The 13,963-nt window shown below is 42.9% G+C and overlaps 1 protein-coding gene across 2 annotated transcripts in view; it reads right to left on the bottom strand.

The window, feature by feature from the left end:
• Positions 1–13,963, bottom strand: part of LOC107263639 — a gene marked incomplete at its 5' end in the record, with an annotated part of 118,119 nt that overhangs the window by 98,276 nt on the left and 5,880 nt on the right. For both annotated transcript variants that reach the window (XM_015731068.2, XM_015731067.2), the window contains 1 exon segment: positions 8,241–8,332. In XM_015731068.2, the coding sequence (XP_015586554.1) occupies positions 8,241–8,332 (92 nt within the window).

Here is a 13,963-nt window from a genome sequence, read left to right as displayed (position 1 = left end):
CCCCACCCCCACCTCCCATTATTAATTGTGCCTCCTGCGTGCCGTCCGCAGTAATTTATAGGATTGGCCCATAGACGCACGGAAATCCTGTGTATCCTAATGGGTCGCTGTCGGTAATGGCGTTAAAAGCTCGACCATGGATTTTAATGGGATTTCGCTCGACCGTCCCCGGCTGTACGAGAGCACCCTATGATTTATGTCGGGGGTATGAAGAGGGCAGGGGACTACAAGATCGTCGTCGTTACCGTCATATAGTCTTGTTCGACCGTCGCCTCCATTGAGTATCGATGAGCTCCAGTCGGCTGAAAGCGTGTCCCGGCTTAACGCCACGTAATCTTACACAGCCTCTTGTTCGTCCTAAACTTAACACAAGACAGCACGTCGAGCTACGAGGACGACCTGGCCCGATAAATGAAACAGTCGGGATTCTATGTAGCCGCTATGGGCCTTATATTTGGGACCCTCGAATCCCTTAGAGCGCCTGACAATGTGGATGTCTAATACTGTATCTGTATGGTGCCTTCAGAGATATACAAAGCTGTAGTTCTGGAGCTGGTTAAATGGTGACGTGTTACGGAGATAAGGGAACTACGAGTTATCATCGGACACTTTGATAACGGGATGCGTTTCATCTTTTAATTTCATGAAGTGATGTATACCTGTATATGGGGTGTACTTGTGTCAAGTTTAACAGCACTACGTGATTCATACGAGTCCATTACTTTGACGTTGCCAAGTGGTTTTAGTCGCCGGTGCTGAGCATTTAACGTGAAGTATTAACCCAGTTGCATTCGGCACTTGGAAACGAGCAACGATCAAAACTGACTAACACTTTACGGTGTTAAAATCAAATATGAAATTTGTCCTTCTACTATTTATTGATGTTAATTTACCTTTGCAACGCGAGACTGCGTTACACGAACTAAGTGACACCCTTTCTAAACTATGGATGTCGTAAAAAAGTATACATACCTGGGTAAAAATTTTAGGTACGGGACGGATCACTGATCGATCATTTCACATGGTCCTTATAAGTTATCGCACAGGTACCTCAAGGGAGACACGTGAGTCGTACTTCAATATATTTGTATGTTTCGTAGCAGATCATGCTTAAATCTATGAAAGATAACTTTACGGGATGAGTTCAAAACTGATCTGAGAATAATCTTAGAGAATATATTTTGAGAGTCTATGATCTATGAATGACCCATATTTAGATCTGTTTTGGATCCGTCCCGTATGAAGTTATATCGTTAGAAAATGTTTCAAATAATTCTCCTGCGTCTTATTTCTCCAAGTGAGAAGGAACTTTGTTTTTTCAAAGTTTTTCTATAAAGCCGCATATTCATCCCATTTATTTATGCCAATTTCGTGGCCACTTACACAAACTACAGTATGCACCTCACTTTTTGTACGGTTCGGCAAACAACACAGGTAGGTGGAGCAGTAGAAAGAGTTAATTATATAAGACAGAAAATAGAAATAAAAATACTAAGTATAATGATATAAATGAAAGTAAAATTCCGTGATAAAAGGTTTTCAAGAGTCATTTGAGCCGTAAAGGCTAATGGGTACGAGTGCGACGATCTGCTGCCTGTCGAATGGGTGCGAGCGATCCACACTGACCAGTGGAGTCGGCGCGTAGGTAACAAGAAAGGAAACGAGCTACTTTCAAAGCTATAGCTATACGTTATCCGTGGAGAACTTTAAAATTACCGAAAGACGAAGGACGAGCCTGGAACGGACAAGGAGATTTAAGCAAGATCGTTTCTACACTATGTCCAATAATTAACCGAAACACGTGAACCGTCCTGCCCTGACTGTACCTCGATAACGAGTTTCATCTAAAGGCACAAGAGAGCTGGAAGTAAGAGCGGAAAGAGGCAACTGGGAGCGATCGTTTACCTACTGGCTTGGCTTTCGAGTCTCGGTGCAAACGTGGCGTCCGATTTAAAGGCCGAGAAGTAGGAGAAATCAGCCGAAGCAGGAAGGGTTGAACTATCAGTGGACACCACGGGATATCCACTTTAATCGAATAGCTTTCTCGCTCCCTCCCTCTCTTTGCTCCCTTTATCGAACTTATCTTCGATGGGTCGATTACCAAAAACGTTATAGCAAATCCGGGTGTAAACTAACGAGGCTTCCCTATTCTTAGCTCTTTCCCTCTCCATCGCTCTCTCTCTCTCTCTCTCACACGCTCGTTCTCCATCTCTCGATTTCTTGAATAAGGTACCACCCACTGCAGTCCTCCGTCTCCCTTACCGTGGCAACTTCGTTCTTACCGGGGATGCTGCGGCCGAATCTCCACAGAGATAACCTCGGAAATGGCCCTCGGACAAATCTCCGAAAGAGGTAACGTCGAGAGACGGAGAGGGAGGAACGCCATAAAAACTTCCCACGGGCAAAAGCAATTCCTCTTTTTTTTTTTTCCTTCTTCTTCCTATACCTAGAACTATACACGTATTACGTGTATCTATAACTTTACCTTCTCGAGCCCATTTTTTATTTTCACTGAAAAAGGGAGCATCCGGAGGAGTTTAGCTATATGGGTAACTGACACGTTGCATATCTTTGGAAAAATTTACATTAATGAATGCATAACAATTTGTTTTCATTATAACGAGACTAATCTCCAGATACGATTATGCATCAGGAGCCGTTCACCGATCGATCACACGTCGCTATCTTAATAAGTTCGTGTCGAGTCGAGAGATCATTCGTTAACTTTCGTATGACGAGCAGGTGCACGAGGCCGCCCAAGTCGGTAAGCGATCTATTCTATGGACAGGATGAAAATTATTCGGCACCGAGAGCCTCGGGGACTCGACAAGCTGCTTTAGCGGGTAGAAAAACATGGCCGGCTCTCGAGCGTTCGACAGTGTCTAGGGACTGACAGTAGGGACAGAGCTGCAGACAGACAGGCCAGCTATGGGGCAATGGTACAGTCGGGGATGCTGGGCCGTCGGGACGTCGTTTTCGGAGACGCCACTGGAATCGCTAATACCGTCGTTCTTCTTCAGGCGCGCATGCGCGCGCGGCCACGGATACGCACGTCTCGTGCATACCGACCCCGTCGACCCCCCGAACGGGAAATGTTTTCCCTCCGAAGGAGGCGCCCCACGTAGGGACGTCTTCTCGTCGCTCGTGACTCTTGAAGGTGCACGCGCGAGAGCGACGAGTATCTCGGTATGCTTTTTGCCGTTTTTTTTTTTGCCTCACCCGTTTTTCATCAAAATAAGCAATCACCCATTGCTGTCGCTGTCAGTGACATCTACCGAATAAATTGCTAAAGTTTTCGCAAACTTCGTCATAGGCCGTATCTTTGCTCGCGCTTCCTCGACGAATCGGCCGAAGACTCCGCAAGTAGATATGTACGAGAGAATCTACCGCAGAGTATGGGAAAAGGTGCCTGAAATGACGTGGGCGAATAACACGGTAAAACGTATGCCGTCTCAGGCACTTTTCCCCTTGTACTTTTTTAATTAAAAAAAAAAAAAAAATTTTTTGAAAATCGTCAACCGGCACAACACATTCGGATTAACGTGCTTCGTCTACTGGAACACGAAGAAAAATTTGTATTTCTCGTGTGAATTACACGAAACAAATGGAGCGCGATATACGTGCTTTCGAGGGATTAAAATAAAATATTTGAAACCAGGGGCGTACCAAATATACGGCATGTGTGTAGGTCTACTAATGCCGTTAAATTCTAACCTGATATGCGAGCGACACCTTTTTATCGTGCTGTGTACATTTCTAGATAAGGGTTGATGGTTACGGTCGTCGGTTCGGGATGAGATAGCATGAAAAAAAAAAGAAGAAAGAAAGAAAAAAAAAATGAAAAACCAACGAAACGGGACATGGCAAAGTAACTTTTTACGACTAGGTGAGGCTGCATATTAACTTAGTTCGGAGTAATTTTTTATGTATACGTTGAAACAACTTGGATCCTGCGATACGCAGGCGTTAGCGTTAATTAATGAATTAGCACGTCGTCAACTTTCCTTAACGAGTAATGTAGGGCATTGGGTTGCGCAACGTGGGAGAAACAAAAATTGAAAATTTTCCAAATTTCCTTATAGCACGCGAGCGGGCGCTTATCGAGAATAATAAAATTTCATTTGACGCGCACGTATCGACGCGGCCGACGTACTGATAGCGCGAAACGCAATTGTCCGCGATGCGACGAGGTGCGTACGCGTGAAAATCAATGTGACCGATGAATTATTCAAAGGACGCCTACGTCACGTACCAAAGTCATAGGCTACGCGAAGCGCAACGATGAAAAGAGCATGAACAAAAAAAAAAGAAAAAAAACTCATGGAAAATGCGAGTAAATGAATGTAAATCAGGAAACACGAGTCAAGGCAGCCAGAACTAACTTCAAGAAAACGAAGGGTGAAGAGAGTGGAGTCAGAAAAAAAAAGGGGCGCATAAATTACGCCCAACAGCATCCACACTACTAAACCTAAATTATTAGCGTACACATTAATATGTAATACTTGGATAAAATATTCGAAAACCAATTAGAAACCTTTAAAACTCACATAATGCATATAGGCAGAATATTATTCGATCCTCTAGTCATGCGTGTTAATGTCACTGTACGCAGATGTAAATACCCATGTGATGCATAAATATATATATATATATATATATATATACGTATATACTGCCTATAAATAATGCCTATGATTTAATTAACATTTAAATCATCTTTTTATATAGCACTGTTACTATGTAAATACCCATGTGATGCATAAATTTAGAAACCTTTAAAACTCACATAATGCATATAGGCAGAATATTATTCGATCCTCTAGTCATGCGTGTTAATGTCACTGTACGCAGATGTAAATACCCATGTGATGCATAAATATATATATATATATATATATATATACGTATATACTGCCTATAAATAATGCCTATGATTTAATTAACATTTAAATCATCTTTTTATATAGCACTGTTACTATACAGAAATATTCATGAGAAACGCGCCACCTCAAGTTAAGTGTGTCCATTTGATTTCTATGGTAGAGATCAACCTGGTGGTGTATTTCTCGTGAATATAACCCTTATACACGATCTCTAGTAATTCCTACCTAGTACAAATTTCGTTATGAAAATCCAGCACCCATCGACGTCCTGCGCCCTTACCGATCCGTCGTATACCTGAACAGGCTCTGGACTCACAGAAAAAGAGTTTCTTCCAGAACTGTCAGAGACGCTGATACACAAGAAGAATATCCAAAGGCGTGCATATAACGCGCAGCGTGCAACGACGAAGGATCGTTGAGATTCCGCGATGCCCGTGAAACTCGGTACTTTCGAGATGACGCGCACGAGCCATTGTTTCCTCGTGCTATATTTGTATTATCGATCAGCCGAGGTCGTCTGCAGAATAAATCGACGGTTAATACCGGCAGTCTGACCTTATTCGGTCTACATACGATTAGGTGCCTATCTACCCGGTGCAGTGCCGAGGGTGACTGCTCTCGGTCTTTTACCCAGATCCACAGTACCGTGCACCCTCTCTCGTGCAACCCTCTCTCTTATTCAGCCCCCTTTTCTCATCCTTCTGCACCTCATTCAACTTCACCCTTACTACACTAGTCAGTCTCTCCGTCTGTCTGTCTGTCTGTCTGTTCGAACGATGGTCCGACCTTCAGTCTCACTTCCGGGTGCCAGTATTGTACCACCCAAGGGCCCTTCGTAGTACACGCATTAGGCTCAGAGCGTAGTACACTTTTTTCGCTGATTCCGCCCCTGACCAACTGACACACATGAACTTGCGATGTAAGCAATATGCATTTTAGGAGCGACAATTTTCCTGACTATGAAAAAAAGACCATTAAAAATAAGTTATAAATTTGAAAATGGGATCGTATAAGATTTTGAGCTTTTGAAATTTTTTTTTCAAATTTTTCATTTTGATCAAGTACAATATTTAGTTGAATTTAATTTCACGAGTATTGACTTACCGCGGGTCACCTTAAAGTAGGGACGTAACGTTAAGTAACATTTATCCTCTCGCTTGATCTGCATAGTACGACGGTATGCGAAGTGAGCTAGCAGCAATATACTAGTCGAACGAGACCTTTTCTTTTTTGCGAGTAGGAAGAATTTTGAAAACAATGGAACGGTACACGTGTAGTCTGTGCAAACGGACGAAAGAAGGGAAGAAGAGAGAGAGAGAGAGAGAGAGAGAGAGAGAGAGAGAGAGAGAGAGAGATAGAGAGAGGTTTTGCCGCCTGCCAGACAAATTACTTAATCCTCTTTGTTTACGCGGCCATTATCAATCTCCATTTGAACAGGAGTTAAACCGTTTTTGGACAAACCGCGGGACCCCCCGCGAAACGATAACCTCAATAATGTAGGGATTAATTTGCTGCATATAAAAGCTTTATAAATTTAGTCCATAAATGAATGGGGCTGCTGAAGGAGCGAAATGAATGAAATCTCGGGTAGGTAAATGGAATGAATGCCGTGTAAAGGAAAGGGAATGGGGATAAGAGGGTTGGCGTGTAAGGGATACAACAACGCCGTATTGCCGTCAGGGTGAATGGCACTATACCTATAGCCGTGGCAGCGGTACGACTACCCTACTACTACCTCTGACCTCTACCCCTGAGGCAACCGGCGAAAAATTACGGCGTAACTTTCATACTTCACTTTTACCGTCTTGCTTAATTACATTCGTTAAGAATTTCCTGTGCGGTTTGAGCGCCAATTAAAAAGGTACGTGGATACGACCCAGACTCGCTGAAAAATTATATTACGGATGTCGTAACATCCGTATATACATATATACATATACGTAAATTTGTTGCTAAGGGATACTTTGGGGAAGATTTCATTTACGAAGTCGCTATTTTGAGGACCGTCGTCAAAGATTTTCCAGTGTAATGATTGTTTTGAGGACCATAAAGCGGATTGTCACACCAAATTTCTTTATATTTTTTTAACGTTAGACATCCATTATCTGTGATGGGCTTAAAAATGTTTTGTTAGGTTAGATTAGGTCAGAACTTCAATGCTGCGATGTCTCAAGGTAGTACTTCTTTTATATATATATAAAAAAAAAACATTAGCTTACAATTGTGAACACCCCTTAATTTTTCGTACCCCCAAAGTATCTCTTTGGCAAACGTATATATATATACACGTTGTCTGATTTACCAATGAAAAAAAAAAATTACTATAAATATTTCTCAAAAATCTATCAACTGCTTATCCACTAGGATGGTAGCTCATCTTCTAGGGTGAACATTGAAGACGATAATAAATTTTTTCCAAATTTCTCACAGTCATGATCATACAAAGACCGATAAATTGTCACTAAACTGTAAAAGTGTCTAACCACGATACTATACATATAGGGTGGTACGTAAACAAGCGTGTAAATTTTCGTTAACCATAATTACATAAATAATGCCTGCGAAAGATTATTATAACTAGAAAATTGCATGGCCACGCAAAAATGAGGAATATCGCAGGCTACGTGACAGTAACGGGACACCAAGTGTATCGTGCGAGGTTTATGTCGCGTATAAGAGGACTGAACGTTCAGTCACAGTAGTACATACAAGCCCAGCCTGGAGATCTTCGTGCGCGTAAGAAATACCTCGGAATTTTAATGATGCACGAGAAAGAAAAAAAATGGAATCTCGACGCAAAGTACCCACAGGTCCCCGACACTGAGGCATCGGGACAGCATGACACGTTACGGGTACGGCGAGTATGCGCATTAATTTATATGTATGTAAAATCCACGTTACGTGGTTAAAAAAAAAAAAAGATCAAAATTACGGTCCAATACACCTGTCGCTCAAGCGTCGTTCCAGCATCAAGGTAAATTCATCCCCCGGTGCGGACGACCTCGTCATCGAAGATCGATGCCCTAAGTAAATGAATTACCGAAATACCGTAACGCACCAGGACCGTCGGACGATTCCTATATTTACCGGCACTGAAGCCCCAGGCGATTTTGGGCGCCCCCCTCCAAAAAAAATGTCCACCCCCTCGTACCAGACTTGGAAAGGGGACGGGGGAGAGATAGGAGGGGAAGTCTTTGGGAAGTCCCTTTCGATCGCTACCCCTGGTTTCGGCTCTGGCGCTATCGGCACTGGAGAAGGAATGAGAAGCAGGGGTGGATCAAGGACGCAGCAGGGATAGATAGGGGTGGAACGGAGCGGGGTACCTAAACAGTAAGTATTGTAGTAAAAGTGACTCACCGTTCGCGAGGGGTAGAAGCGCCACAGCCAGTAGCAGCAGAAGCAACGATGACGGGGTGGACCTCCCTTTCCGACACGGCAGTCCCTGCATCCTGTAACATTCACACATACGTTTAACCCACGCACGTTATTGCACACACGGATGCGGGGGATGAGATGTGATAAATTTAAAAAAAAAAACCACTCCCACCCCCTTTGTCACCCAAAAGACGAAGAGTCCAAAGCAAAGTGGTAGCTCGACGAAACGCCCACGCTTTCGCGAAATCGACCCACGGCTGTATGACACAACGGGAATTTCAGTGTCACACGTTGTTCGTGGAATGTCCTGTTACAATACATGTGGATATAAGCTTTTGGAAAAAATTTTATCGTGTAGGTTGGATGACAAAGACGTGTACGTCAAAACTAAATATATCCGTATATGAGGTACCAGCCTATGTAAATGGTGTAATCACGTGAGCCGTGATATAGCAGCTTTTAATTTTATAAGGTAATATTAAAATTGAGCTGTGCGCAGTTTCACTGGAGATTTGTTAATGCGTACTTTTAAAATGGGTTTTATTAAAATTTTCTTACGTTCAATTATGTTCTCGCGTTGAGTTTCCTATGATTCGAAGTGAATGTTTTATCCAGAAAAATGTGTTATAAAAAAGAAATATATGAAAAATAAAAATCCAGGATATAATAGCGTGTCCAGTCGGTGATTGTATTTCCCCAACGAAATCGTACAGCGTGAAATCCAAAGATTCGGATTGACGTTACCGACAAGGGTGATTTGACCATATTCCCCCAATCGCGCAAAGCAATTTCTCCTCGATACGCTGATCTGCCCTTGGTGCTTCTGGACCATACGTAAAGCAGAAATTCGCAAGGTTACGCAGCTACAAGGATTTTCGATGGCGACGAGGGTCGCGAATTCGGCCAACATATAAATTGAACGAATTCTCAGGAGAGGGTCAGGATCATCAAAGATCAGAGAGGCAATTTGAATGTCCCGCCTTATGAATTTCTTTGCATGACGTCGACTTTCTTTTACTCCCACGGGTATACGGATTTACTTTTTATTGCGATACAGGGACAGCCAATGTATCAAAATTAACCGCAGCGTGTTCGACGTCCTGACGTATAAATTTCCCTCAAAGATACAGAATTATCGAAACTCGATAAATACGGCGCTACACGACGTATTACGTAAGTTTGATGTATTTCGATTTTTTAAATTTCATATTGCTTGCAAAACGCACTTTGTCGATTATATTCCAATTGTTTCAATAATTTGACTGCAATTCCAACTGCTGTGTAGATAGGCCGGTAAAACAGATTTTCTAAAAAATCAAAATTATACCAAATTTTCAGATTCGATTTACAAAGAATTGCAAGATCACTCTTACGCATTGTATCTTCTTTTCATTTCGCCTTAGTGGTAATACCTTGCACAGGGTCAAGTGCTATTTCGTTCGTCATATGGAGCCAGCCAGTTCAAACTTTCCACCTGAAGTTGGCTCTATCGCTGGAATCAACTGGACTCTCGGCTAACTTCAAACGAGGTCAATAGCCTAGTACCCATATTTACCCGCATTCTGGACATAATGCCGTATGATAGATCGCACGCGAAAAAAAAAGTATGGTCCCAGTTACCAAAGATATAATTAGTATTTGGACAAAAACAAATACTAGTACCAAACAACAACAATTCCATTAAGGTATAAAATTACGATTGCAATTCTACTATATGATTCTTACTAGAATTTTGTTCATATTCAAATACAAATCCTTTCTTCAACCCACTCGAATTATACGGTTCATATAGTACGGCGGCATATTGATACTGGTACTGATAATAGCAAAAAAAAAGTTACAAAATATTTAAAAAAAATTGGTATCGGTGCAACAACGTCATTGATCATTCGTCGGATCGCCAGTTCGTAACGAACGCGCCAGCAGCGTTATTAAACGTCGCTGGTCCGTTACAACATGATTAATTAAACGATAGCCGTTAGTTGAAGCAACTATAATTCGCTTAACTACGCAGTTTCGTGACTCCGTTGAAAAGTTGTAAGCTGGTACGAGGAAAATGATTTTCCTTACTCGCTGCAAGTGTGGGCTGTTGCTCTCTTTAACAGTTTCACTTTTTATTCCTCCTAAAACCCTTACAATGATTGACACCCTTTGCCCAGTTACGATCACTTCATTTTTCCTATAAATTATCTTACTAATGAATAATCAATTGACAGTGGTTCTACCGAAAGTGATGTAAACAAATTTTTTTTTTTATAAAATACTCTACCGTTCATAAAGTAGCATAAGATCAGGCAGCCGATATCTTTGCCGCAGATCTTTGTTAAAATTGTAATCTGTAAGAAATCCAATGTGACAATGACAAAAATTCAGTATTACTATTATTATCAGACAGCTGGACGTACTAATGGTGTAAGGCTATAGTGAAAAAGGGTAATAAAAACAAAAATGTAATAATGGCCACCTGATTGCGATAAAATTTCCAGCTGCCTACTCCATTAGATAGTATACATTAGAATGTAAAAAATAACTGTCATTTTTCATACGAACAATAATTTTTGACAACGCAATTAGATTCGTGCTCGTTAGTACCCTATACATATGCAAAGATAAGCAAAAGTTCAAAATTTTAGCCACGGTACGACCTTACCTGTCGTCTGTCTCGGCCACTCGCGATGCTCGTACGAGCCCGAATTTACGCATTAGGACTGTGACCGATGGGTACACAGAACGCCACGCCATCGAGCACCTCTGGTCGCGCCCGTAAATAAACGCCATCCCTTTCAGTCCCAAGTGAAGCCAACGACAGAGGTTGCACTATATCTATATTTTAGTTGAGCAAAGCCACGTGCAAATTAACCATTCGAACAGCAGCTAAAGACAATCGCCAAGTAAAAGTATTCTCGTATCTCCGACGAAGTTCAAAAGGATATGGAAACACGACGGGGATCGATACGCTAAAAATCAAACGGTTTAATACGTATACGCGTATACCCTATAGAGTGCACGTTGCTCGCGCGTATCGAATCGGAACGAAGCGCATCGGGTTTAATGAAATTTCGCGAACGAATTCAAGGAGGCGCGCAGGCGCAAAGCAAAGCGTACTGTGTCAAGTTCTCGTACAGGTGGTACAACGAGACTGTTGACGTTGCCGCAGCTGTTACTATTGTTCGCATCGAATCTATCGGATATTACAGCATCCAATGAATCCAGCACATCTCGAGTTTTCTCAAAATGACCAAGTGTATTTATCCGCGCCTCGTTTCTTTCGAAAATCCATATGTGGTCGAGTCCTCCATGAAATTCTGACGCGTACTGTATTGACAATATATTAATTATTATTATCGCTCGTCTAATCACTGATTACGATCAGTCGCCTTTGACAGGCACGCACGTATCTTCGAAATCGGTATCACCTCGTAAACAGGTACCCAAGTACCACAATTTTCAATATGTTTTGCGTAACTAATAATTACTTATGTGTAATTTGAACGCCCGCATGAATTAATTCGCCCAAAGCCATCTTCGGTACCCGCGAAAGCTTTTACACGTACGATAGGTGCCTGGTATAAAAAATAAACCCTCATTGTTCTTCGTACAAAAATACCTTAACCATACGAGAGAGCCAAGAACATATCGCTGTTATAATCGTCATCGGACAATGAAATAAAAATCATTAAATTATTTTAAGCTTTTAAAGCCTTATTAACATACAACGGTAACACAGCTGTTATCGTTATCAGTATCCTTACGAATATACGTATCGACTAATACTAGTAATTGCGTATAGTCACAATAGAAGTAAAAAAAAAATTTATTTAATCCAGCCGAGATCACGAAGCTGAATGGACCAATCGGACACTTTGAAAAAATGACGAAATTCGCAGAAATAACACATCACGCAGCTCGTGACTGCGTGGATCGCTCTAAAGACTCGGTTTGAACGATTTAAAGAAAATCCAAGTATAATTGATCCCTCCCAACAGAACTCTGCTATAACTCCGAATGATGCCCAAGACATTGTCTCCTCTTCGCAATAGTGAAACTTTCGCCAAGATAAGCACCGATTGCCCGACTCTCGTCGTAACCGCGTTACGATTATTCAGGAGTATCGCACCAACCGAAGATCGATCCGTCCATTTGATCTCCACAATGGAATCACCTTGCGGACAATGAAGTTCTCGTAGAAACAGTGAAGATAGAAATAAAATAAATCTGCCGTAAGAGCAGCAAGTGGTGTCTCTTTTATTTTTTCATATCCCCCTTTCTTACATTCTCATTCTTTTGCTCTCTCTCTCCCCGTCACCCGCAGTTCAGCTGTTGGTACCAGCTCCCCGCCCCCCCTCCCACCCCTACTCACCACTGCCCCTTACGCCTCGATTCCTTTGTGGCCCGCTGTCACACGATATATTAGATCGAACGATATTTGGCAAGCATCGACTATTTTGGGGGGGGGCGAAATTGAAGAGCCTCGGGTCTCGTTGCTCAGTAGCGTGATCGAGCATACAGCAGCAGCACACTTCGGACTGCGCCAGAAGGACGGGGCAAAGGAGAGAGTGAGAGAGTAGCAGAAAAAGCCGTGTCCCGCCCAGTAGACGCACGAACGTCGCACGCGACGAGATCGTAGAGGCACGTATGTATGTACGTGTATATGTATATATATTATATATATGAAACGGTCGTTGAACGTGCAGAGTGGAAGCCGGTCTACTGCACCTACGAGACGTGAATGCAGTAGCAATAAAGCGGAATTCCACGGTCTGTTGACTTAAGACGAAAATTAAAGGCTTAATATCTGTCATTGTGGTCGCACACCCCGTGACTTAGCCTGGGGGCAGCGGGTCGCGTTCGACGGAGTATACAAACCGTAGAGAAGCTGAGGGCTCGAGGGGTTCGACGTGGCAAACTGTCAAATGACATATGATAGTTGGATCCAAGGGGTGAACTGTCGGAAGACATTGCCGGCAGGGTTGCTCGAGGCAGTCCGGCCGAGTCTTCGTGAACGAAACCCGGCAGCCACTGGCTATTTGTCAGATAAAATGATTTCCTTTGGGTTTGCTCTCGGCGGCTACGCGCGTTTAGCGGCGAGTATTTACTTCGAGTGAGGCGTTAGGCGCCTATATATATATATATGCGCAAGTGCGCAAGGGGAGTGCGAAAATGGCGAGGCTTTCGTTCGCGAATCCGATTATCATTCACGATAATCTCAGAGCTCTTGTATAAAATGCCCTGACATTTCTGATGTTCGCTGATAAGCGCACCACGTGTCCCCGCGTATAGCAATGGAGCCAGAGGGCAGAGCAATGGCTAGCGGAGCAAAGGACAAGACCGGGTGCGGTTGGGTCTATCTTACTTTGGTTTTTGATAGACGAGCAACTGTCTTATCAATGAAATAAAAGTAAGCGAGCGGACACTGCCAATTCACGTTTGGAAGGAAGCCGGGCTCCTATTAACGTGTCCCATCCTGGAGGAAGGGTCCGCGATGTAACAAGGAGCCAAGTGGCAGAATGCACCCGAGAGTTCACTAACGATAAGCCCTGATTAAGTTCACAGAACGAGCCTAATATCTTAATTAATTCAAGATCCGGCTGCGCCGAGGCTAACCGAACAATAATCCTACAGTAGGTAGAAGCTGGAGTTAGAGTAGGAGAGGGAACCGGTCGCGCGCGTTCCCCAAACCGAGAGGGAGGGATGGGGGGGGGGGG

This window comes from Cephus cinctus, unplaced genomic scaffold, assembly GCF_000341935.2.
Source record: "Cephus cinctus unplaced genomic scaffold, Ccin1 Ccin1_scaffold0160, whole genome shotgun sequence".
Taxonomy (NCBI): domain Eukaryota; kingdom Metazoa; phylum Arthropoda; class Insecta; order Hymenoptera; family Cephidae; genus Cephus; species Cephus cinctus.
This window is presented reverse-complemented; position numbering and strand designations above follow the sequence as displayed.